Genomic DNA, 27,152 nt, shown 5'->3' with positions numbered 1-27,152 from the left:
AAATCCTAGGACTATGAAACTTTCAGAAGATAACATAGGAGAAAACCTTGGGAAACTTGGTCTAGGTGAAGAGTTAAACATGACAACAAAACACAGTCCATAAAAGGAAAAACTGATAAATTGGACTGCATCAAAATTAAAAACTCTGTGAAAGGCACTGTCAAGAGAATAAAAAGATATGCCACTGATCACATATCTGACAAAGGATTCCTATCTCAAACATATATATAAGAACTCTCAAAACTCAACAATAAAAAAATAATAAAACAAGTAGAAAATGAGCAAATGACATGAAGACACATCTCACTGAACAGGATATATGGATGGCAAGTAAGCACATAAAAAGATGTTCAACATCACAAGCTATGGGAAATGCCAATTAGGATCACAGTGAAATATCACTACACACCTACTGGAATAGTTAAAATAAAAAACAGCGACAACAGCAAATGCTGGTGAGGATACAGAGAAAGTAAACCACGCATACACTACTGATGGGAAAGAGAAATGGCAGAGAAACTCTGGAAAGCAGTTTGTCAGCTTTTTAAAAAACTAATCATATACTTACCATACATTCAACTCAGCAATTACATTTTTGGGCACTTATCCCAGAGAAATAAAACTTTATGTCTGCATAACAACCTGTACATGAGTGTTCACATAAGGTTTATTGGTAAGAGCCAAAATCTAGAAACAACCAAAATGTCTCCCAATAGGTAAACGTTCTTCAATACATAATGTGGTACATCCATACCATGGCATACTACTCAGCAATAAAAAGGAACAGACTATTGACACATGCAACAATTTGGATGACTCTCAAGGGCGTTGTGCTGAGTGAAAACATCAAAAGATCTCAAAAGATCACACGTTGTATGATTCCATGTATATAACACTGTGGAAATGACAAAGTTATACAGATGGCAAACAAATCAGTGGCTGACATGAGTTAGGGAAGGGGAAGAAGGGTGTGACTATAAGAAGGTGTAGCAGGAAGAAGATATTATGAACAGTTTTATATCTTGACTGAGGTGGTGGTTATACAAATCTACATGTATGATAAAATGACATGGAACCAGACATAAACATTGCACCAATTTCAAATTCCTGGTTTTGATTTTATCTACCATGTAACAGCTGGGGAAATGGGCGAAGAGTACATGAGATTTCTCCACATTACCTTTGCAACTTCTTGTGAATCTATAATTATTTCAAAATTAAAAGTAAAAAAAAAAACAAAAAACAAAGTGCCTTCCACAATAGAGACTGCTATATGTAGCACTGAACGCCTGGCACCTCTAACTAGGGGACACCACAAGGTATTTGGCATGTGATTTTTTTTTTAAGGTTTTGTTTTAGTTTTTTCAAAATAAAAAAAGCATTTTTTCTGATGATAGAGAGTATTCAAGTAAATCATTAAGTATAAACTTGAATCATCAAAATCGTATTACCATGATTCATTTTTAGGTCTATCTTAAAAAGAAAATGTGAACAGGAAGATTATAAAGCAGTTGCTTTATTTTAGGAAAGCAAAAGATGACAACAATCTATTTAAAAAAGAAAAGTTTAAAGAAGAAAAGGGTTTACAGTACATTTCTGACTTCTCTGATACTGGCTGGCTCCAAGTTTTCTTTTGTTTTAAAAGGACAGTAGCACAGAGACCCCAAGTTTCCCTCACTTGGATTCTATAAGGCGAAGATTTGCTCCCTACCTCAGGGGTTGGTGCAGCATAGGCTGTGTAAGGAGGTGGGGAAGAAACCACGGCAGTCTCATCATACATGACTTCTGAGCCAACATAAGCCTTGAGAGGAGAGAAAGTATGAAAACAAGTGAGTTGCCGCAAAGCAACTAAAGGCTCTTACGATACTATACCCTTTTATTTAGCAAATAAAAAAAATTAAAAGCCAAAAAGTTTAATCTTTGAAGAGGAAATATACCAGCTCTCTGAGAAGCAGTGACTAGCAGGACCACCTTCCCCTTGCCCACCACCCAGCACTCCAGTGTCCTTTGAATTCAGAAGGATGTGGTCCTCCTCAGCCACCAGCAGGGGGCAGAAGTAGAGTTCTCACTGCCCAAGAAGGCCACAGGGCCTCCACTGTTACCCAGGCCTTTTAAAAGATGTTACACCACTCTCAACAACCCTTCTGTTCACAAATAAAAATCCTACAATCTAAAACGTAGCAGTCAGGGATATGTTCTACATTCACAACCTGGTTTTTACATTAAAAAATTTAAAAATCTTTCAGTAAATTACCCCCCAGTGGAAAGCAAAAATATATGCACTCTTTTTCAAAAAAATCCACATGAAGAATCACCTTGGCTCTTGCCCCTAACTATATGAATCATCAATACTAACTTCATTCAAGTAGAGGATTTTCATCAAAAGAAAAGGTAACTGGAGCTGTAGAGTAATCTTAGGAGGAAGAACAGTCCTGGGCTAACAAAAGTAGGAAAAAACAGCATTTGGATATTAATTCTTTTTACTTTCTTTTCCCACCTATACAAATTCTTTAAAAAGCACCATCTACCTTTCTCTTTTCTTCCTAGAGAAAGAAAGGAAAAAATAAAACCCTATCTGAAGAATGAAAATGTTGACCACAGAGGGAATTGCCTTTGATTCCCTGACAGACACCAAGATGGTATCACTAGCCTCTACAAATGGGGTTTACTGTCTCAGTTACTTCCTAAAGTCAGAAGAAACTAGAGACAAGTACAAGTCCCAAAAATGTTTATTTCACAGGCTGAGATGCTATTCATGAAAAGGACCCTGTGGTCCTTTTTGTGCCTTCTCTGTAAATGACAGCAGAATTCAAAGTGTTGCAAATCTTTGTGAGATACAAACATTTCTCGAAAACAAACACTGGGACCAGTGTGCCTGTGTTAGGAGGGCTCCTCCTGCCAAAATGTTTTGGCAAAATCCAGCTTCCTCACTGTCAGCAAAACACAGCCTGCCTATCTCTGCTTGCTCATCCTGGGCCGGATGGCAAAAAAACCCTCTTCCCCATTTCCCTTCTTAACCTCCGGTTCTCCCGTTTGTTACAGCAAGACTATGTGAAAACATTACTAGTGACTGCAATTAGCAACTTACTGTGTTTGTCCTGGAATCCTGAAGTGTAAATTTCCAGGCCCTGAAGAAAAGAAAAAGAAAGCGGTACTTTATTTGAGGCAATCCAACATCTGTCTCAACGGTTCTCAAACCTGCATTGGCATCGGAATTTCTGAAAAAGCTTGTTTTAAGAACAGATCTGAAGCCCTTGCCTCAAGACCCACTCAATCAACTCATCTGAGACATGCACTAGGAATATATGATATGTAAAGAAATAAATCTATAGTACATATGCATTATTTAAAGCATAATCTACTCTACAGTTTTTCCTTTACTTTTTAAATAAATGTAAAATGTACCATGCTTAACTATACTAGAACTAGCTGTTATCTGTTCATGTTATACACACAGATCTATTTGATTTTTTTAATGGCTACATAATGTTCCATGATATGAGATTTAGACGGTCAGCAATATTTTGCAATTAAAAATAATGTTGGTATTTGAGAAACTGACCTATAACGTACGTAAGTTTAAGGTGTACAACATGATGATCTGATACACATATATCATGAATTGATTACCACAATAAGGTAACACCTCCACCCCCGCACATGATTACCTTTTTATTTCTTCTGGTGATAACATTTAAGATCTACTCTCTTAACTTTCAAGTATATGAGACAGTATGATTAATTACAGTCACTATGCTGTACAATAGATGCCCAGAACTCACTCATTTTACAGCTGGATGCTTGTACTCTTTGTCCAATATCTCCCCCATTTCCCTCAACTCCTGGCAAACACCATTCTACTCTCTACTTCTATGATTTTGGCTTTTTTAGATTCTACATATAAGTGAGAACATATAGTATTTTTCTTTCTCTGACTTACTTCACTTAGCATAATGCCCTCAAGGTCCATTTATGTTGTTGTAAAGGCAGGGTTTCCTGTTTTATGGTTGATTAATAGTCCATTACCCATGCATGCACAAGTCTGTGTGTGTGTGTGTGTGTGTGTGTGTGTGTGTGTGTGTACCACATTTTATTTATCAATTCATCCATCATCAGACACCTGAGTTGTTTCCATGTCTCGGCTACTATGAATAATGTGAGAAACACAGGGGTACAGCTATCTCTTTGAGACAATGATTTAATGTCCTTCAGATATATACACAGAAGTGGCACTGCTGAATCATATGGCAGCTCTATTTTTAATTTTTTGAGGAACCTCCATACTGTTTTCCATAGTGGCTGCACAAATTTCCATGCCCACCAACAGTGCAGGTTCCCTTTTCTCCACATCCTCACCAATACTTATCTTTTGCCTTTTTGATAACAGCCATTCTAAGGTGTGAGGTGATCTCACTGTGGTTTTGGTTTGCACTTCCCCGATCATTAGTGATGTTGAGCACCTTTGGAAAAACGTTTTTTCAAGTCCTTTCCCCATCTTTTAATTGGTTTGTTTTTATGCTATGGAGTCATACAAGTTCCCTATATATTTTAGATACTAAACCCTTATCACATAAATGGTTTGCAGATATTTTCTCCTATTCCATAGGATGCCTTGTTATTTTTCTAATTGTTTCTTTTGCTGTGCAGAAGTTTTTTAGTTTAATGTAGTCCCAATTTGTTTACTTCTGCTTTTGTTGCTTGCACTTTTGGTGTCATATCCAAAATCACTGCCAAGACCAATGTCAAAGACCTTTTCCCCCATGTTTCCTTCTAGTAGGTTTACAGTTTACGGTCTTACATTTAAGTCTTCAATCCCTTTCAAGTTAATTTTTGTGAGTGGTCAAGATAGGGAGTAAGTCCTTTCTGAAAAATCTGGGTTCTACACTCTTCTAAGCATAATTCCTTTGAATGTCTTATGCCGGGGCTCGCTTATCCTTCTCCGCCTTCCAGTGCTCGGAAATGACAAGCCCTGGGGGAACCTTCCAGTCTCTGCTAAGGTCCCAAGGATATCATAGTCTCAAGCGTTTTTCCTTAGCTTTTTCAAGAAGTATCAGCACCTCTACAGACTGCAAAGTACTACCAAAAATTTTTAAGATTTAATTAGCTCATCTTGTTACTGCTTCTGGGAGTTGCGGTAGGGTTAAAAACCGTGATACATCTCAACAGAATCTTCTATGTCGTTTTCTGACTGTCGCTCTTTGTATTCTGTGCTTGAAGTTGAACTTCTTTATTTGGCTGTCGCTTCTGAATGTCCTCCCCTTCATTTCACCAGGTAGTTGAGGAAGATGACACAGATTCATTTCCCCCTTTTTTCTCAGAGGTCTCTGTAATGGGTTGAATTGTATCCCCTGCAGAAAGATAAGCTTAAGTCCTAATCCCCAGTACAGGTGAATTATTTAGAATAGGGTCTTTGCAGATGGAGTCAAATTAAGATGAGGTCATACTGAATGAAGGTGTCCTTATAAGAAGAGGAAATTTGGACACAGACACACAGCGAGAATACCATGCTATAACAGAGGCAGAGACTGGAGTGATGCAGCTGCAAGCCAAAGAACATCAAGGATAACCGGCCACAACCACAACTAGGTAGACGCCAGGAAGGATTGTATCCAGAGTCTGAGAGGAAGCATGGCTCTGCTGGCACAGTGATGTCAGACCTCTAGCTTGTGGAACTGTGAGAGGATAAACCTGCTGTTTTAAGGCACCTCGCTTGTGACACTTTGTTACAGCAGCCCCAGGAAACAGTCTCCTCTCCTTTACTTTTTTACCTTTCTGTGTCATTTTATTTCAAGTGTGCTTCCTGTTAACAGAATAAATAGCTGGACTTTGTATTTTCTGCCCAATCTCAGATCTTATCTTTTTTAAGGAGAATTTAACCAACTCACATTTATTGAAATCACAGATATCATTGGTCTAATTACTGCTACTTCATCTCCTGTAATGCTTTATTAAGTTTACCTGCTGGGTTTTTTTATTCCTCTAGTATTACCCTCCATTGCTCTCTCCCTAATTGTACCCTTAAAATTAGACACATAAATAAAACTCTATTTTCCCATACAGGTTAAGAAAAAGTCAGCCTTCCATGCCAAAAAGGCAAGTCCTTCAGTGTACTTTTACCCCTTCTCCTTCCTCTATGACAAAAAAGCCTCCCACGTTTTGTTAAACTATTCTAAAATTTTAGTTCTAGATATTTTTTCCACTACTACTTAAAGGAACCGTCCATACATGTGACATCTCAGTAGAACAGAGCAGTTAAGAACAAAGGGCTATGAAGACAAAGGTTCAAATCCTGAGTCTAGTCTACTAGCTCTAAAACCTTGGGAAGTATGGTAGGCAGAATGATGCCTCCTCCCTACAAAGAGATCCATATACTAATCCCCAGAACCTCTGAAAATGTTACCTCACCAGGCAAATGGACTCTGCAGCTATACTTAAGGTTAAGGACCTTGAAATGCGGAAGATGATACTGGATTATCGAGGCTGGCTCAAACTATTCTTAAATCCTTAAAAGCATATAACCTTCCCCAGCTACAGAGAATCAGACAGATGACAGCAGGAGAAGGGCTCAGGCCAGAAGCCAAGGAATGCAGGAGGACTCTTGAAGCTGGAAAAGGCAAGGAAACAGACTGCCCCCTAGAGCCTCCAGAAGGGATCATGCCCCTGCCAACACTTTGAAACCTAGTGTAGAACTCTGACCTCCAGAAATGTAATCAGAAATGTGTACCGTTCGAAGCCACTAAGCTTGTGGTAATTTATTACAAGAGCATTAAAAACTGATACAGAAAGTTACTTAACCTCGCTATGCCTCAATTTCTTACAATGGAACAGTATCCACTTTATAAGATATGGTGAGGATTAAACAACATACATAAAGCAGTTAGCACAGAGCCCAGCGCAAAGTAAGTGTTCAAATTATTAAAGAGTAAAAATATAGACCCAGTTTATAAAAAAGTAGCAAACTGGCTTGACCTGTGTTCATTTCTCCATTAGTCTTTAGGAAAGGTACATCTTTTCCGGAAAGTGCCATTTAAGATTCACTAATATAAGTGAGAAGAATGTAAAAAAGAAACTACATCTAGGATTTAAAATAAACCCTAGAGACCAGCATGGAATAAATGCCTATACTGAGGATGAACATATATGTGAAATGCAGGGGCAGGCACTCTGACAAACTGGTCAGCTGAATTTTATAAAACTGTCACATATATATGAATATTTTAATATACAGGAATATTATAATAATCTCTGTTAGTGAATTCTCACAATGTCCAGAGTTAACCTTTGTTAGTGGTACAGTGTGGACAGGAAAAAAAAAAAAAATCAGTGTTTTCAAGATTCTGATCCTACATCAATGCTAATGTTAACAGACTGAGAATTAATAAAGTTGAGTTTTCCTTCTTTGTGGTTCCATACCCCTTCTTCAGAGATGGCAGATGGAAATAAGAACCACCAAAAGAAGAAAAGGCTATATAATACAGATGTCAGTGCTTTTTAAAAAGACATTTACATAAAAAGAACAAGATTTAAGGGGAATTCCCCAGCAGTCCAGTGGTTAGGACTCCACGCTCTCACTGCTGACGGCCCAGGTTCGATCCCTGGTTAGGGAATTAATAGCACACAAGCCATATGGCACGGCCAAAAAAAAAAATTTAAGAACCCACTTAACTATGCCCATCACCCAATGTGCATCTAGTAATGAAAAAAGAGAGTGCAAAGTGACTGTATCTAATAGTTTCTGCCATACTCACTACAATGGGACCCTGCATGGGCAGCTCTGCAGAGGCAGAAACTAGGATCAGGGTTATCAGACATGGAATAAGACTCTTAACATTTCTTTCACACAACCTCTGAGTCACTTATTCTGCTGCCTACAGGAACACTCCACCCCCATTCTTCTCCCTTCCTCATAACTGGAATTAAAACAGAAAATACTTTTAAAATTAAACACACTGGGAAAAAACTTACAAACAATCATCTGTGCTTTCTGCACAAAGACTGATGGTTTTCCCATCTCGGCAAACAATCTGCAGCAGACAGTCTTTTGGCTTCCCATCTGGAGGCTGAATATCTATGAAAAGTATGTAGAATACAGGAGTATTTATATAGTTTTTTTTTTTTTAAGGATTTCTTAACAGCTCAGATAAGCAAAGGACCAGAACTTCAGAACATTACAATTATAAAACATCTTTGTTCTGCTGTACAGAACCAAACACATGAATCATTACTCCATTCTAATTAAACTTCCTGCAGGAGAAACACGTAAGCCTCTTCTGGAGCGCAATCCACATATGGTGATGTACAAAATAGCCCAGACATTAGAAGAATAAGCACAATGAAAAGTGTTGCAAAGCATCAGTTAACAGAATACTTACTGCTTTTATTCACAAAGCATCAAACTAGATCGCTGCTTTAAAAGTGAAAATCAGTTGTTTAAAGTATCTCTGTGCACCAAGAAGTAAGACCTATGATATCTGAGCCTGGTTTAAGTAAGGATTTCAATAGCTAGTCCATAGAGACTTGTGCTTCAAGAACTTATAGGGGCAGGATATTATAACACCAATGGTTACTACAGCAGCCTCTTTATTCCAAATAGCAACAGAGCTAATAAAACAAACAGGGAAGTCTACATATGCCATTAATTAGAAATAAAAAAGTCTATGCTTATTAAAACAAAAAAACTGTTCCTTCAATAGTTGTTATAATTATATTGAAAGACATCATGGATTTTAAGAAACTGACTACAGTTGTTACCAACAAGCCAGTTTCTGAGTCACAAAATCTATACTGCCTAGGGTAGCTCCATCCTTCTTGGGGTTCTCAGCACTCTGGTTCCTTAGTTTTCCACCACCTTCTCCATGAGAGAGAACGGAAATGTGGACTGATGGGTCTAATTCAGAGGAGAAAATTAATCTGCTGACCCACATGGGTCATAATCCAAGTGTCTGGTTTCACCTGGTTACCTCTTCCCAGATGAAACCCTTCTTTGGTCTGTAAATGAAAGCAGAATGGGTAAGGAAGAAGAATCAACTCCCATCAAGAAAGCAGAAGGGCAGGCGACAGAAGCCGGACAAGACAGACCCACTTACCCCGACATTCGTGTCCCGTGCGGATGTTGATGCAGTCCACGGGCATGTGGACCTTATCCTCCACACTCTGCCGAGTTTGGTCATCATAATAGATCAGGTGACCATCTGACCACAGGTCAAACCAATTCTTCTTCCAGCGCTTCAAAATAGTACCTGAAAGAAAGTGGGAAATGTTGCCTTTGAGTGGAAAAGCAAGGACTTTGTCCTCTAATTCGCCAGTAACAGAAACAAAAGAAACTTTCCTCTGGTCCCCAAAGTATACCTGCATACAATTGCCCAGAGCAGTCCATCAAAATGGAAGTGAAAGCAGACCCGAACTGCATGAACACCCACGCTGTACCAGGGCTGCATGCTCTAAGATGAGAACTTCGATCTTACTGAGAACACTGCCAACTTAAAAGTCTCAAAATATTTAAAAAAAAAAAAAAAAAAAAATTCAATAAAACTTTGATTTTGAGCTAATGAAACATGTCTAACATTTAACTCTCCATGTGGTATATCTAAACCTTCCCAGTAGTATCTAACTGCTAGATTGAACTGTAAAGTTTCTACATACAAATAACAGTAATACCTTCCTCTTCTGGAAAAACTTCTCTTTTTCTTGAAGGGTCTTCACATATACTCTTCTCTAACACTCACCTTCCCTTACAGCCCACAGTGTGGGGAGTCTCCCTGCCTAAGGCTATGCAGAGGCAGGCTCAGACACTGGATACATCCACACCCAGGACACTGACCCAGGCCCAGGGCCTGACTCCTACCCAGCACGCATCCGTCCTACTTACTACCTCACACGTCTCCGTCAGTTTGAGAGAATTCATCCTTTCATTTGTAATCTTGGACTAGGCATCTAACTTTATAAAACTCTGATTTCCTTGTCAGCCAAAAGGGAAAACTAAAAGTTATCCCTGCACCTTTCTCACATCCATACGCTACCGGCTGCATCTTTTGTTCCTATAGATCCCACCCTGTTCATGGCCAACGTGCACAAATTCCATTGCATGTGCCTCTCCTTATGCACCCATGTCTGCTACAGGTATCAACCAAATATTCATCCCAGCAGCCTTCCGAATTTCTTTTACCACTATCAAACACCCACCTTGCTGACAGCACTTGCCTAAACTGATAAATAAGTGACACCCAGCATCCATTTCACTGGCAGTGCCTGAGCTGTGCAGAAACTACCAAAGAGAGCCACCCAAACACAGACAGGTGTAATCACCGGGTTGGGGAGTTCTCCCCAAGTATCGCACCTGCCATCAAAGCCCTGACTGCAGAACCCTAAATTAAGCTGTCCTCCAGAGTCCAGATACTGAGTCCTAAGAGTCTGCCAATGGCAAGAAAAGGAATCCTGAAGACAGCGGTGCATATATGTAACTACATGTATATCTCTGCTGCTCTGCAACTCAGTGAATATAATACAACTCACCTCATTTTAGTTTATTATGAATGATACTTCTGCTTTAGCAAAGACGGAAAATCAACCTACACATCGGGAGATGGGGAAATGGAGTAAGTCTTCTGAATACACACTTCTGAGATAACCATAACTAAGTGGAAAAGTCTGTACAACTTATTTACAGAACTCCTATTTTGTGTACATCATCATGCTAAGCACTGATGGGAAGCACAAAATTGTCAAAAGGGTCACTGTTCACTTACGTTGACAGAGCATTTACATTGAGTTATGCTGGAGAAAGGAAACTTGCCCTCAAAGAGTGCAGGAAGGGAAGGCACATCCTCCAGGTCTGAGCAAGGCTCTCCATGTCCCCTGACCATTTTAGGATCACAAAACCCAAGACAAGGAAACTTACACAAACATTGGGGCTAGATTCCAATATGTCAGGACTTTTTTTTTTTTAAGCCAGCAATACAATAGCTGCATCTATTCTTAGACTACAGAACTGTCATAGACCTTGAAAGGACACCTGTTCAGCTCCAGGTCTGAGAACGTAAAACTAGTAATAGGACAGACAGGCTGAAAGCTTGTCTCCTGGTAGAAAGGGTGTTGATGTTGAAACGAGACAGTCCTGAGTCTGAATGTAGGTTTGCCACCCATAGTTAACATTTGGACCAGTTACCTAGTATCAGTGAACCTCTACTTCTTCAACTAGAAGCTGGGGTAATGCCACCTACCTCACAGAGCTGATGTGATAATTATATTGATATAAAAATCTGTAAAATGGGAATACAAACAAGCTTCATAAATAGTTTTTATAAACCGTCTAAGGTATACAAGTCCATTCTTCATTGCTAGGCTCAATTTTAGCTAAGTATTGAAGCTATTCCTTAAATACAAATTCATATCTGAACAATACAGTATATATCACCACTCAAGCTTTTGCTGGAGTCATAAACAATATACTAGTCACTTTTCCCTTAATGCTGCTCTTTCTAGAAAGACAGCAGAATAATCTGCTTACTCTTTCTGCAATAAACAGAGCTGCTTCTTCCTGCTTTAAAACATACTATGAATCCTACTTCAGGTGGCAGCCTCAGAGATAAGCAGAGTTAAGTATATGCAGGCCCATAGAGATAAGCCTAAGAAAATGAACTCAATCCCATAAAAAAAGAACTGAGTCCCTTCTCCAGAGTCCTTTTGGAGACACAAAAGATTTGGTTTTAGATAAACTCGTTCCCTCGGGTCAAATCTTAATCTATAATTAAAGACTCTAGTATTTCAGAATCTGGTCACTGTTCAATCCCCGGATGAGACAGGTGTTCCCCACAAAGCGAGCAGTACCTCCATGCTAACATATTAGCTCAGCTCCATGGTAATATATCAGCTCCGCTTGGGTAGACCCAAGAACCTCAGGTCAGCCGTTAGTAATACAGCATGCTAGGGACTTCCCTGGCCATCCAGTGGTTAAGATTCTGTGCTTCCATTGCAGGGGGCACGGGTTCCATCCCTGGTTGGGGAACTAACTTTGTCGCACCGCACAGCCAAATAATAATAATAATAATAATAATATAGCACGCTAGTGAGAAAAGAGAAACCAGCAGGGACTACTACTGTCCCCTGGTTCCTGTCAAGGCAGCAACCAAGAAGCTCCACGTGTGCAGAAAAACGGTTCATAGAGCTCTAAAAATCTGCAAGAGGAAATCCAGGGCAACAACATTAGTAAGACTTTGTTATTTGTTTGTAAACACTGGCAGTGTCAGCCACAGACATAAAGTTGTGCCCTAAGGCAACACTAAACCCAGCCCAAGGGGCTCATGTCCTGTACTTACTCTGTCTCAGCAACCATCCACTCTTCACAAACGCCATCTTTTCACCTGTAGAAGAAGAAACAGGCAGGTTCAAAATTATACCCAGAAAAGAGAATGACTCGTATGAGCTGTTTTTACTCACAACACTTCTGACACCAAAGGTGTGGGGTTTCTCCATACCAACAACCAATTTTCCAATTCTCAGGACACCAACGGGAGGTCTAATGATTCAATTAGATTCCGACACTAACCACCTGGAGTTAGCATCAGACCTCACAGGTTAAGGGCTCAGTTCCACAAGAGTGCTCCCACTTTAGACACAAGTCCTGGGCCACCCATATTTCTGATCTATAAATTGGGGGTGCCCACAACCCCCTCCTGAGATTCGATAATTTGCTAGTATGGCTCACAGAACTCAGGAAAGCACTCTACTTACTATTACCTATTTATTATAAAAGGATACAACTCAGGAACAGCAAGGTGGAAGAGATGCAGAGGACAAGGATTGGGGGAAGAGTGCAGAGCTTCCATGCCTCTCCAGGCACCATTCTCCCAGCATCTCCATGTGATCACTGGAACTCTGTCATTTAGGGGGTTTTAAGGAGGTTCCATTAGGTAGCCATGATTGATTACATCATTGGACACTGGTCCTTAAGCTCCATCTCCAGCCTCTCTGCCATCTCTGGAGGTCCAAGGATGGGGCTGAAAGATCTTTTTATTTTTATTTATACATTTGTTTATTTTATTTATTTTATTTTTGGCTGCGTTGGGTCTTTGTTGCTGCACGCAGGCTTTCTCTGGTTGCGGCGAGCGGGGGCTGCTCTTCGTTGCAGTGCACGGGCTTCTCATTGTGGTGGCTTCTCTTGTTGCAGAGCACGGGCTCTAGGCACATGGGCTTCAGTAGTTGTGGCATGCAGGCTTCAGTAGTTGTGGCTCACGGCCTCTAGAGCGCAGGCTCAGTAGTTGTGGCGCACGGGCTTAGTTGCTCCGTGGCATGTGGGATCTTCCCGGACCAGGGCTCGAACCCGTGTCCCCTGCATTGGCAGGCGGATTGTTAACCACTGCGCCACCAGGGAAGCCCCTGGGGCTGAAAGTTCTAACCTGCTCATCACAAGCTTGGTCCCTCTGGCAACCAGCCCTATCCTGAAGTTATCTAGGGGCCCATCATCTCATTAGCATAAACTCAGATATGGTTGAAAGGGGTTTATTATGAATAAAAAGACAACAAAAAGACACCCCTAGTACCTCTATCTCTCAGGAAATTCCAAGAGTTTTAGAAGTTCATATGTTTCTTATTATATCACAAATCACCGCCCTTTGGTCTAACTCTCTATCCTTAGCCCTTTCAGCATCAGCTGAGGAAAGGACCAAAGCCATTTTACCTCACTGGCCACCTGGAATTTACCCAGTACCTCCTTAATACGGCCAATACAACCCCCAACACGCACCCCAGGCTTTAGCCTCAGCACCCTGCCCACCTTACTAAGTCTAACTCCACTTACATCTAACAGACATAAAGCAGCCCTAGAACACAAAGAGTCAGCTCTGTCAAGGACTTGTGGCTTCTCCTAACATGCCTGCTATCATGAGGCTCTGGGGTCCAGCTGCCTCAGCCTTACCCCTGGTGTGCCCTAACAGCTGCACACAGCCCAGTAAGGTGCGCACTGGTGTCAGCAGGTGGAGTGGCCAGGTCAGAGCAGAACACCAGAAGTCATGGAAAAAAAGGTTGATAAATTTAACTCCATAAAAATAAAAATCTGAGTGGCAAAAAATAAAGTCAAAAAGACCAATAAAAGATTAAGAAAAATACGTTTTACAACCATATATATGGCAGCAGTGAGTTAATTTCCTTCACATACAAAGCTCACTTATAACAGAAACAGCCATCATTTGGCAGTTCACAGGAAAAGAAACATGAATGGGCAAAAAGCTCATAAGCTACTCCATTTCTCTCCCAATTCAACTAACAAAATTCAAATCACAAGTTAACAATATTACCTATCAGAGGGCCACAAATGAAAAAAACTATGATACCCAGAAAGGAGAAAGCATAATGGCAGGAATGAAAACTGTTGTAACCTTTTGGGAGGGAAATTTGACAATATCCCTCCAAATTTTAAATATTCATATACTTTGACCTAGCTATCTCACCATTACTAGAAATATGCCTCATTAATACACATACACAGGTTCACCAACACATGTATAACACTAGCCCCAACCAAAGGGCTCCACGAAAGAGGACTGCTTAATGAGCACCTCCACCCATGGCAGATCATTATGCAGATGTGAAAAGGAATGAAGTAGAACAGTGTGTGCTGATGAGCACACGTAGCTGATACCCACATAACTGTTTTCTGGAAGGAATCTTAAAAACTGTTAACAGTGTGTACCTCTGAGGAGAGGAACGAGGCAGTGCTGCGTATGTGTCAGAAAAGAGGGTGACTATTCAGGCCTATTATACCTTTCTGTACTATTTAAGTTTTTTAAAACAATTTGCGGGGCTTCCCTGGTGGCGCAGTGGTTAACAATCCGCCTGCCAATGCAGGGGACACGGGTTCGAGCCCTGGTCCGGGAAGATCCCACATGCCACGGAGCAACTAAGCCCGTGCACCACAACTACTGAGCCTGCGCTCTAGAGCCCGCGAGCCACAACTACTGAGACCGCGTGCCACAACAACTACTGAAGCCCACGCGCCACAACAACTACTGAAGCCCACACGCCACAACAACTACTGAAGCCCACGCGCCACAACAACTACTGAAGCCCACGCGCCACAACAACTACTGAAGCCCACGCGCCACAACAACTACTGAAGCCCACGTGCCTAGAGCCCGTGTTCCGCAACAAGAGAAGCCACTGCAATGAGAAGCCTGTGCACCGCAACGAAGAGTAGCCCCCGCTCGCCACAGCTAGAGAAAAGCCCACGCGCAGCAACGAAGACCCAATGCAGCCAAAAATAAAATAAATTAAATAAGTAAATTTAAAAAAAAACAATTTGCAAGTATTGTATCATTTTATTTTTGAAATCAACAGGTATTATTTGGAGGCTGAGATTATGGGTCACTTTTGTTTTCTACTTTAGCAGTTTTAAGGTATTCTCTTTAAGGCACAAAGGTTTGGAAGGTTAGCAAAATGGAGCACAAGCCCAAGTGGGCACCTCAAAAGAACAAATGAGTTCTCCCTCATTTAACTTTCCCCATGTCTAAGTATGGCTCGAGTCTCACAAATCATCCTATATTCCAGCATCTCCAAAATCTTGTAATCTGAAGGTTCTTAGTCTCCCTGCAGTTTCTGCCAATTCATGCTGTCTGTCCTCACCAAGAAAGGAAAGACGTTTTTCATCTTTCCCTCCCACATTTAGGTCCTCAAACGTACAGCCCCAGATGAACTAGATGCACAGTCAGTCTCCTCTTTCTCTCAGTGCATGTTCACGCTGCTCACTGCTGCTGCGACACACCTGCTGACAGTGAAGGGACGAGCCTGAGGGCAGCCGACTGTTGAGATGGCAGCGCTAACTGCTGAGTCACGGACTCACCCAACCAGGGATCTCCCGCTAATGCAAGGCTTTCCATTACGCAAAATGATGGGTTTCTTCATTATTTAAACTGAGTTGAACTAGTTTCCTGCAACTTGCAGCCTAAAACATCCTAAAACAATCATTTACTTCCAAAAGGATTTGAGGCAGAGAAATAATACCAACATATTTTCATTCAACAAATATTCTTTGAACATCTAACGTGTGCCCAGCCTTGCAGCAGGCACTAAGGATACAGCAGTGACCAAGCTAAAATCCCTGCTTTCATGTTAGCTTACATTCTAATGGAAGAAACAGGTTAAACTTGTAAGCTAAAAAGACAGGGGATGGAGTGTTACAGATAGCATCACGTCTCTGCAGTGATACTATTACCCCAGAACATATAACTGGAAGGGTATATAACACGTATTCAACTCATGCCAAATCCTGGATATTTATACTAAAACTTCCTATGATCATAACATAAACTCATTTATTTTCCTTTGGAAAATAGCTGGGAATAGGTCAAAAATTACTTATAGGTATTGGGAGCTACCTAGATACAATACAAATATAAAACCTGACTGAAATGTTGTCACACAACTTTGCTGGTACCTTCTGAGTTGGTGGTTATGGAACCAAGTGAACAGTGCAAAAATGTGATGCAACAGGAAGGAATCTCCCGAACTTCTGTGGTAAATTTTTTTAAATCTTTCATGATTCTTGATATTAATTTGGCTGTATTTGCTGACATTCATAATAGTCAAAATGTCAGCTCAGCCTAACAATGATATTAAGAACAGCTTCATTTATTCACAGGTCTTCAAGAATCCGAGTCCAACAACTTTATGTGCCTGTAAGATTAACACCACCACCAGTAGCATCCAGGAAAATAAAGAGTTATAAACAGAGTTCCTTAAGGACCTAGAGCTTTCCAGTTATCTACTAATTGTATAGATCAGCATATGAGTTGCCAGATCTTGTGCCTATGTTTTCTTTGGCGTTTCCTTGGGGTGAGGCTGGGTTTCTTTTACTTTTCAGGTAGATGTGGCTCAAGGGATGTCAACAAGAGAAAACTGGGGCTTCCCTGGTGGCACAGTGGTTAAGAATCCACCTGCCAGTGCAGGGGACACGGGTTCGAGCCCTGGTCTGGGAAAATCCCAAATGACGTGGAGCAGCTAAGCCCGTGCGCCACAACTACTGAGCCTGCGCTCTAGAGCTCGTGAGCCACAACTACTGAGCCCCGTGCGCCTAGAGCCCGTGTTCCGCAATGGGAGGAGCCACCGCAATGAGAAGCCCGCGCACCGCAACGAAGAGTAGTCCCCGCTCACCGCAACTAGAGAAAGCCCACGTGCAGCAACGAAGACCCAATGCAGCCAAAAATAAATAAATTAAATAAATAAATTTATTTTTTAAAAAAAGAGAGAAAACTGAAAAGCCGACTTGGAAATCAATTTCAGGCCACTGGAGTCAAGAATTTAAAATGGAAAAAAAAACTTCTCCATCAACAGGACAACATTATAAATGTATCTTAGGCGTGCCCATATAAAATAGTTCAAAACTATTAAAGAAAGAGAAAAATAGATTACAAGGTAGAAAGAAACTTAAACTGAAATTAGCAACAGAAACTCACGACTTTTTATAAAAGGGTAATTGTTCTGCCGACTCAAGTAGCTTCTTATCTGGTATCATCCTGTCTACCATTAGTCATTATGTGGAACAATCTCACATGCCCAGATTTTTATCTCTAATACTGGTCTCCTCTAAAAGGAGCCAGTGCTCCTTGAAAAGGAGCTGGTTACAATTCAGGGACAGGACACCTCAAGATGTGCCTAAGTTGTCTTACTGTCAAAAAACAAAGATGCTTTCAGGAAAAAAAAAGTCAACCAGCTGAAGAAACGGCATCTAATGGCCAAATTGTGACAACATGGGTGCCAATGTGAAAATAATAATTATGGTTCATTAGAACAAACTGAGGCTAAAAGGCATCCTAAGTATAAAATGATTAAAACCATATACATCACTACAGAATGTGTTAGAGGAAACACACCTTCCAATGTGACTTCAATTTCACAACTGGGGTGGGGGAGGCGCGGGGGGTTTAAAAAAAGGTTAAACACGTTGATTTGTGTAATTCCTTCCTCTCACTAAATAATTCTAACAGTTATTGCATTACCAAGTAAGAGATATTTGTTGTTTACTGTCTAAGATGTTAGGATTTCTTTTTTAAAACAAAAAGTCTAGATTTCTGAGCTAAGGACTCAATTGTACTGCTACATAGGCAGCAGAGAAGACCGTAGGAACAGGTTTCAAACCGTCCTAAAACTTACACTGCTGGGGAGAAATGACTCCTGGAAAAGAACCCCGGATTTACACCCTCAGCAATGCGCTGAGTTTGGTTACTTGCACTTTCCGGGCAAGCACTTACAAGCCAATCTCCAGAAGTCAGAAAAAGCCAAGAGGATATTAAAGGAGCTTCCTGGACTTCCCTGGTGTCCCAGTGGTTAAGAATCCTCCTGCCAATGCAGGGGCCACAGGTTCCATCCCTGGTCCGGGAAGATCCCACATGCCGTGGAGCAACTAAGCCCGTGCACCACAACTACTGAGCCTGCGCTCTAGAGCCCACGAGCCACAACTACTGAGCCTGCGTGCCACAACTACAGAAGCCCATGCACCTAGAGCCCGTGCTCCACAACAAGAGAAGCCACCGCAATGAGAAGCCCGTGCACCGCAACGAAGAGTAGCCCCCGCTCACCGCAACTAGAGAAAGACCACACGCAGCAACAAAAACCCAACCCAGCCAAAAATAAAATAAATAAATAAATTTATTTTAAAAAATAAAAATAAAATAAAGGAGCTTCCTAAAGCACCTGTGGTGTCTTCACTCAGATTAGGCAACATCATCAGCCAACAGTCATCTTCTTGGGGGACTGGGGCTGGACATTTCACCATCTAGCAGAGACCGCAAGATGGGCAGTCCTCTGAGGGCAGAAAAGTAAGTTCTTTATCTCTATTAAAGAGGTATGTGTCCTTTGTGTCTACCAGCCTCTTCTGTCAGGTACCACGTTGGTATCCCATCACCACTGGAGCATACTGCCTCATCAGCAGGAGAACCCTCGCCTCTGGCTCCCAACCCATAAGCAAGATGTAACATAATACAGACCCCCACACAGGGCTGTATAAATAAGAGACACCAAGGGTAACAAGTACTTAAATAAGCAGCTGCCTCATCTGCTCCTAAATGACCCACCTTACCTATGCTGGACCACAGCTAAATCTTTCTATCTAGAGTCTGTCCCCTGCCAAGCTCCTCCAATGTATCCTGAACCCTGACCACAAAGCAGAGGAGGAGAGAACATTGCCTATCACTCAGCCTACTTGCCCTCAGCCTTATAGAGCGTTCACATGCCACTGCCTAAAACAGGTACCCTACTCATTAGCCAAGACCAATTCTTGGTCCTGAATCCTGCTAGCCTGCCCTGCCTTGAGGTTACCTAGGACCAGTGCTCTGAGGGGAAAAAGAAAAAAAGGCAGACTTGAAATATCCATCTTCCCATTTTTCTCTCTGCAGTATATAGAAATATTACATATTTCTGGAAAATACATATTTCTTGACACTAAACACTACAAATTACATGAGAGTTATTTTCAAAGACAAAAGACACAACAGTGACATTAAAATGAGAATCCAGGGACTTCCCTGGTGGTCCAGTGGTTAAGAATCGCCTTCCAATGCAGGAGACACGGGTTCGATCCCTGGTTGGGGAACTAAGATCCCACATGTCTCAGGGCAACTAAGCCCGCGTGCCACAACTACTGAGTACACAGGCCACAACTAGAGAGAAGCCTGAACCACGGAACGAGGAACCCACGTGCCTCAGCAGAGGATCCCACATGCTGCAACCAAGACCCGACACAGCCAAAAATAGAAATCAATAAATATTTTAAAAATTTAAAAATGAGAATCCTAGACAAAAGATCTATGAATAACGTAAAGATCACCCATGCTGGGCTTCCCTGGTGGTGCAGTGGTTAAGAATCCGTCTGCCAGTGCAGGGGACGCGGGTTCAAGCCCTGGTCCAGGAAGATCCCACATGCCGCGGAGCAACTAAGCCCGTGCACCACAACTACTGAGCCTGCGAGCCACAACTACTGAAGCCCGTGCGCCTAGAGCCCGTGCTCCGCAACAAGAGAAGACACCTCAATGCGCACCACAACAAAGAGTAGCCCCCGCTCTCCACAACTAGAGAAAGCCCGCACGCAGCAATGAAGACCCAACGCAGCCAAAAATAAAATAAATAAAATAGTAAAATAAAATTAATTAATTAATTAAAAAAATTTAAAAAAAAAAAAAAAAAAAAGATCACCCATGCTGGTGACTGCTTTGCTATTTCCAACATTAATGACAGATTAAACACCTAACTCTGCTCTCTCCTGAAATACAACTAAAATGACAGTTAAGGGGAAAACAAGGCATAAATCCACAAACACAAAGAGAATCGCAGCAGAGACAAAAGCAGATTAGATGCTAAAAACGCTGAGAAAGTTTTAAAGGCAAATGAACAGGTAGTAACTAATATAAAATTCAGCTTTCTCTGCTTTTCATGTGCTAATAAGAAGCCACAACACAGCAAGCCAACTCTAGCCACAGAACACTGTAAAGATTCAGAAACTGGAAGTATGAGATAATGCTGAAGGTGGGGAAGAATATCAGAATTTACTGAAAGTCTTTAAGAAGAGTTAGTAGGCCCTCTACACACCCAGGCAACTACCCTCCCCAATCCTGAGGATCTCCTTTCTGGAAAACCTGAAACACAGAGGCTCTAGTCTTGGGGACACCAGGGATAGCTCAGAGTGGAAGAGAGATGCCAAACCTAGAGGAGTAACAGAGTAAGTGAATGTCTTAAACTCCCTGTCCTCTTCCTTTACTTAACTCCCAGACTCTCTAGCTCTAGACGAAGGGCAGAGCCAAAGGTTCATTGATACTGACATTTTTTTTTTTCTATAAAAAAGCTGGTCTCCAGGCTTCCCTGGTGGCACAGTGGTTAGGCATCTGCCTGCCAATGCAGGGGGCACAGGTTCGAGTCCTGGTCCAGGAAGATCCCACATGCCGCAGAGCAACTAAGCCTGTGCACCACGACTGCTGAGCCAGTGCTCTGGGGCCTGCGAGCCACAAATACTGAGTCCGTGTGCCACAACTAATGAAGCACGTGCGCCTGGAGCCCGTGTTGTGCAACAAGAGAAGCCACCACAATGAGAAGGCTGCACGCCACAACTAGAGAAAGCTCGCACACAGCAAGACCCAATGCAGCCAAAAATAAATAAATTAAATAAATAAATTTATTTAAAAAAAAAAAACTGGTCTCTGCCTAAAACCCTACAGGGATTCTCATCAAGTGATAAACTTTAAACAAACACACAAACTTTCAATCAGTTTTTTTAATATCTTAAATAGAAACAGATAGCATGTATGTTCAGACATCTGAGGAAGCTTAAAGGGACTGAAAAAAAATAAAATTTAAAAAACTCAAAAACCTCACAGGAATCTGAGACAGTTGCAGGGAGCAAAGGAAAAGTTTTTAAAAAATTACTATTATCAGAAAGATGGGGCTTCCCTGGTGGCGCAATGGTTGAGAATCCGCCTGCCAATGCAGGGGACACGGGTTCGAGCCCTGGTTTGGGAAGATCCCACATGCCGCGGAGCAACTAGGCCCGTGAGCCACAACTACTGAGCCTGCGCGTCTGGAGCCTGTGCCCCGCAACAAGAGAGGCCGCGATAGTGAGAGGCCCGCTCACCGTGATGAAGAGTGGCCCCCGCTCACCGCAACTGGAGAAAGCCCTCGCACAGAGATGAAGACCCAACACAGCCAAAAATAAATAAATTAATTAATTTTAAAAAAATAAAAATAAAGGAATTCCTTTAAAAAAAAAAAAAAGAAAGATGATACACAATATTGTATCCAGAAAACAAAACCAAAATGTTCTAAAACAGGAACGTTCAGAGCTCTCGGTTAAAAGTGATTAACCAAAATTTAAAATAGAAGAACTGAAAAGATCATGATGGAGGAAATCTCTCTGAAAGGAAAAAAAGAAAAAAAAGATGAAAAAAATTACAGGATAAGCCTGGGATATAAAACATCCTGCTTACAGGAGAGTTTCACAAATAAACCAGCAAAAAAAGTAGAAAAAAAAATACTATACAAACATTTTCCACAACAGGACAATACATTTCTAAATACAAAAACTTCAATGAGTGTCCAGCAAGATGAATTTTAAAAGATCCTCGGTAAGGTTTATAACTGAAATTCCAGAACTCTATGGACAAAGAATAGAACCTAAAAACTTCCCAGAGCAAAAAATGGTCACATAAAGGATAAACAAAGCATTAGGGCATCTTCATCAACAATGCTACAAGCTGGAAGGCAATGGATCAATATCTTCAAAATGCTGAGAGAAAATTATTTTCAAGCCAGAATTCCATACCCAAATTATCAATCAAGTAGATAAAATAAAGACATTTACACACATGCTGAAAGACTTAAGATTTACCTTCCATGTACCCTACCCTGTTTCCAGAGCCTAGCGAAGAATGTATTCCACCAAAATGAGAGCATAAGCCAAGAGGAACTAGGGGATGCGGGTGATGGAAAGTCCCAGGGAGACAGCTGTGCCACAGGCCTAGAAAAGAAACCAGTCCAGACTGGAGGACAGTGTTGGGGGGGGAGGGGAAGGGGACAGAGACTGACATCTAAGAGATTCTGGTGGACTCAAGAAGAGTGTTTACAGGAGGGAAAAGTCTTCTATGGCAAGAAATCAAAGATTACATCTAAATCAACAGCAATGTTATTGTGTCCCGAATATAAATGTAAAAAAGGCAGCTAAGAAAAGGTGAAAACATTTGTCTCTAGTTAATGGAAAGGGAGTGGGGTTTTTTTTTTTGACTCTGAGGTTTAAAGTGCTATTTGGCTTTTCAATCTATGTATACGTATTATTTTGATAAATGTGAACATGTATGCAATAATTTGAATTATCCTCAAACATACCAAAAAAAAAAAAAAATACCCTAGATGAAAACCATTTACTTGAACCTCCCTTCTAACAGTTCTTTAAAATGGGGGGAGAAACTTAGTATATTCTTAGCAATCAAAAATCATAAAGTATGATTTTGATAATATGCTTTGAAAAATTCATAGAGCCTAATGTTTCATAATACAGGCTTTGAAGTCAAAAGAACTGTGTTTATATCCTGGCTCAATCACTTATAAATTACCTTGGGCAAGTTATTTAACTTTTCCAAGCCTTTGTTTCTTCATCTATACAATGAGAATACTAACATCTATTTGACAGGATGTTTGGAAAATGGGGTGAAATAACTTGTGTTTGCATAGTGCCTGTTAGTTACTAAAACTAACAAATGGTAGCTGCTCCCACAGCAATTATTACTACTATTTTTGCTATTATTTCCTCACTATCCACCTGACTAAAATTTGCCTAAAACATTCTAGAAGACAAAAGCACATCAGGCTGCTTCTCAAATGGCTTAGAAGACTTAGTAAGATGCGCCTGACAGTCAAAATTTGAACACATACCTAGAAGGAAAAAAAAAAAAAAAATTAAACCAAAAACCTTCCCAGAATAATAACTAAATTAGTCTCTGAAGGAACAGGAGTAGCTTTTCGACGTACCTTGTTGAATTCCACTCTCCATAACTTATTTCAACCTTTCACTATTATTTATACCCTGGAGCAGGATCTAATGCATAAACTAAAACTCATTAAAGTCTGATCTGCTGCTGGTCTCTAGAGGATGCCAGCAAACTAGTTGCAAAATAGCCACATTACTCACATGCCAATAAAACCTACAGAAAGTTTTAAAAATACAAACCATATTCAACAATTCAAGTTTTTGAGGTTTGTTTGTTTGGCCACGCCTCGAGGCTTGTGGAATCTTAGTTCCCCAACCAGGCATCGAACCTGGGCTCCTGGCAGTGACAGCGCCGAGCCCTAACCACTGGACCGCCTGGGAATCCCCCAATTCAAGTTATTTTAAATATGAACTCAAATCACTTTAAAAATCATTGAATCCAAAAGGGACCAACTTAAGAGGTGGAAAGAATACTGCCTGTGGAATCTGACAGTTCTGAACTGAAAACCCACTTTGCCTGGCTTCTCTAGTTAGCTAGCACTCTATCTTCCCAAGGAATAATATTACTACCTCAAGAGTGATATCTGGGGACTTCCCTGGAGGTCCAGTGGTTAGGACTCCGCGCGCTCACTGCCAAGAGCCCAGGTTTGATCTCTGGTCGGGGAACTAAGATCCCACAAGCTGCGAAGCGTGGCCAAAAAAAAAAAAAGAGTGGTATCTGTTCTTTCTGTACCACTGACCTACACATTCCACAAATTCAGTCCCTGAGATTATCAGGAAATTTACTTTCAGAATGTGTTAAGTAGAAGAACTAGTATTTTAGCTGTGAAAGTTGTTTCCTTATCAAAGAGAGGAAAACTCTGTTCTTCAAGGACTCTAAAACGACACAGGTGACAAGAAGGACTGATCCATCATCATTTAGAGGTCAGTTCATATGTGGTGTTGGCCATTTCAGGTAGCAATCAGTTCTTAATAACAAGCCCAATATAAGCACTCATCAAAGGACAGACAGACTAAAACAAAGAGGCAAGAAAGTTCAACTCTGGCCTCAGGATCAAATTCAGAAGCAAATATACAACAAATAAAACATGACTGGTTCAGCTAGCCCACTTTTTGTAACATTTTTAATAGTTTATTTTACTCAGCAGTTTTTGGTAGTTACTGACACTAATAAAGTAATTCTTTCATTTCTTTAGACATCCAGTAAGAAAGAAAATAGACAGAGGAAAGGAGAAAGAACCCAAATATTAATGTAGGATGGCAAGCTGGGAAGTATAGCAAATCTTCCAGAGGGAGTCAAGAAAAACCTCTCTACTCAGTGCTCTGTGGTGACCTAAATGGGAAGGAAATCCAAAAAAGAGGGGATATATGTATACGTATAGCTGATTCACTTTGCTATACAGCAGAAACACAACACTGTAAAACAACTATACTCCAATAAAAATTAATTTAAAAAAAAAAAAAGAAAAGAAAAACCTCTATCTTCCCCCAAGGAGTAATATGACTACCTCAAGAGTGGTATCTGTCCTTTCTATACCACTGACCTATATGTTTCACAAATTCAGTCCCTGAGATTATCAGGAAATTTACCTACAGAATGTGCTAACACCATTAAAAATATGCTAGTAAAGAACCATTGTCAGGTTCTGACCTCTTTTCTGCAGCCTCCTTCAGGAAGCATTTACTGACCACCTACACTGTGCGAGACACTCTTATCTGCCAGGATAATCCTGCAACATATGTTTGATTCCTGCCCTCAGAGACGGGGGGAGTTAAGGAATCACTACCCCACCGAGTAAACACCAAGCACAAGGGAAGCCCAGACAAGCACCTGCCCAGCTCTCTTCCCAATACCCACCTCCCATCAATAACCATCAGCCCAGCCCAGGGGCCACTCCTGAGCGCAAAAGGACCAGTCGCAGGAGCACACGCACACATACACAGATATTTTGCTCATTAATTCGTCAGACAAACATTAAGGGTCGTAAATAAAAAGGTAGTTAAGAGTCCCAGCTTGGGCCCTAATTCCCCTCGTGACTTTTACACAAGTCACTTCCTGCACTGGCACTGGTTTCCTCAAAGACCATCAAGACCCAGGAACTTCCCTCCCCCTTTAGACCTAAGCGCCGCTCCCTCTGGCAGAGGCTCCACCGCGTCCTAGTCAGAGGAGGTATTAAAACAACGAAAGCGTCTCAGGAGTCAACAGCGTTCGGAATTAACCATGTTCCCCTAGATCTTTTGACACTGTGATGGTCCCACCTCATTCCTTTCCCCCACTCACGCTGAAAACCTGGAACTTTACTATTCGGTCATTTATGAAGGCTCTTCTGTGTAAATTACTCTATTTTTGAGTTAAAAACAAACAAAAAACACTACTCTGACGCGAAATGAAAACCCCTGACCTCTGGGGTTCCCAATGTAGTTAGGTGAGAGAATCAAACGTGGAAAAAGACATAGAATACAACACCAAGCACTTAGAGCCAACGAGACTGCAAAACCAAGAGTAGGTGAAACGAGCGGAGGCGTGCCCCACCCGAGAGCGCAAAGCTTCAGTGCCATTGCGGACTCCTTAGGGAGGCTGCGACCTCCGGGCGGCAGGATAACCAAAAAGAGCCCCAATCCCCTCGACCAGACGGGCTGCAGGGGCGGAGACCTGCGCCCCGCGGGCAGAAAGGCGGGGTGCCGGCGGGGATAACCTGCAGGAAGGGGGGCGGCAGCAGGAGCGCTCTGGCGGGGCGGGCGGCTCCAGGGGAGACTCTAGACTGACCGCGGGAGGGGGAGGGCTGAGAGGAGAGGGGGGGTCCGCTCCGGAGGGGCAGCGGGCGGGCGGCTCTAGGGCAGGCTCGGGAGGGATCCGGGGCAAGGAGGCGAGGGGGAAGGGGAGTGGGGAGGAGAGTTAGGAAAGGGAGAGGAGAGGGGAAGGACTCGGGTGGGGCTGGGGGGCGCTGACGGGAGTCTCCTGGCGAGGCTCCGGAGGGACCGACGCCCGGGGTGGGGAGCGGAGGGCGCGGGCCTGGGGTCTCCCTGGAAGGGCGTGGGGTGGGTGAGCCCGGCCCGAGGGGGTCTTTGGTCGCCCGGACAGGAACATTCACCTGCAAAGCCTCCGGCCACAGCCGCGTACCGAAGCAGGGCGGGAGCGCAAGGACACTGCCGAGCTCCTCGGCTCCGACCACCTCACGCCAGCGTCCTGGCCGCCGTCCGACGACACGTCTCCCCGGCGCGCATGCGCACGGCACGCACTGCAGGCCGGGAGGTTCGGTGGGGCCCGGGCAAGCCTGGCTGATGCGCGGGATGCGCAGGCTTAAGTTTCACGTGAAGAGCAACTGTAGGCCCCCTGATCTTGCTTATAAGTACCACCCCCCGGTGAAAGGAGCCGGGCAGGGCTCTTTAGAGAAACGACTGACTCTAGAACTGCTTCGGGGAAAGTACAGCTGATTGGAGCATCGTGTAGCGCCAGAAGTACGGAATGCTCAAAAATAACGCTTGTAGGCGTGTCAAGGGACATAGGAGTCAACCTGAAACAGCTTCCAGTGCCCAAACCTGGCACAGTTATAACTTAGAATATAAAATAAGTATATTAGAGTCCATTCTGCTGTAAATAATTAAATACATTACTGGGGAGAGGAGCGAACTCTTCCTTATAGAAGAATTCTAATTAACCATGCTCCATACAGAGGGTGTATTAATCTCCACCCAC

At 42.1% G+C, this 27,152-nt stretch overlaps 1 protein-coding gene across 4 annotated transcripts in view; it reads right to left on the bottom strand.

The window, feature by feature from the left end:
• The window catches only part of PLEKHB2 (pleckstrin homology domain containing B2), a 50,150-nt gene extending 23,462 nt beyond the window's left edge, over positions 1-26,688 (bottom strand). For 2 of the 4 annotated variants that reach the window (XM_036857560.1, XM_036857561.1), the window contains exons 1-6: positions 26,548-26,688; positions 12,315-12,359; positions 9,087-9,239; positions 7,966-8,068; positions 3,089-3,128; positions 1,712-1,801 (exon numbers count right to left, since the gene is read on the bottom strand). In XM_036857560.1, coding sequence (XP_036713455.1) covers positions 1,712-1,801; positions 3,089-3,128; positions 7,966-8,068; positions 9,087-9,239; positions 12,315-12,351 — 423 coding nt within the window. In that variant the 5' untranslated portion in view covers positions 12,352-12,359; positions 26,548-26,688. Of the gene's footprint in view, positions 1-1,711; positions 1,802-3,088; positions 3,129-7,965; positions 8,069-9,086; positions 9,240-12,314; positions 12,360-26,547 lie in introns of those variants that run through there. The other 2 variants (XM_036857559.1, XM_036857562.1) reach the window with 2 other exon arrangements.
• Between the last annotated feature and the right edge of the window lie 464 nt (positions 26,689-27,152).

This window comes from Balaenoptera musculus, chromosome 7 (genome assembly GCF_009873245.2).
Source record: "Balaenoptera musculus isolate JJ_BM4_2016_0621 chromosome 7, mBalMus1.pri.v3, whole genome shotgun sequence".
Taxonomy (NCBI): Eukaryota; Metazoa; Chordata; class Mammalia; order Artiodactyla; family Balaenopteridae; genus Balaenoptera; species Balaenoptera musculus.
The sequence above is the reverse complement of the archived record's forward strand: the minus strand, read 5'-3'. Positions and strand labels throughout refer to the sequence as shown.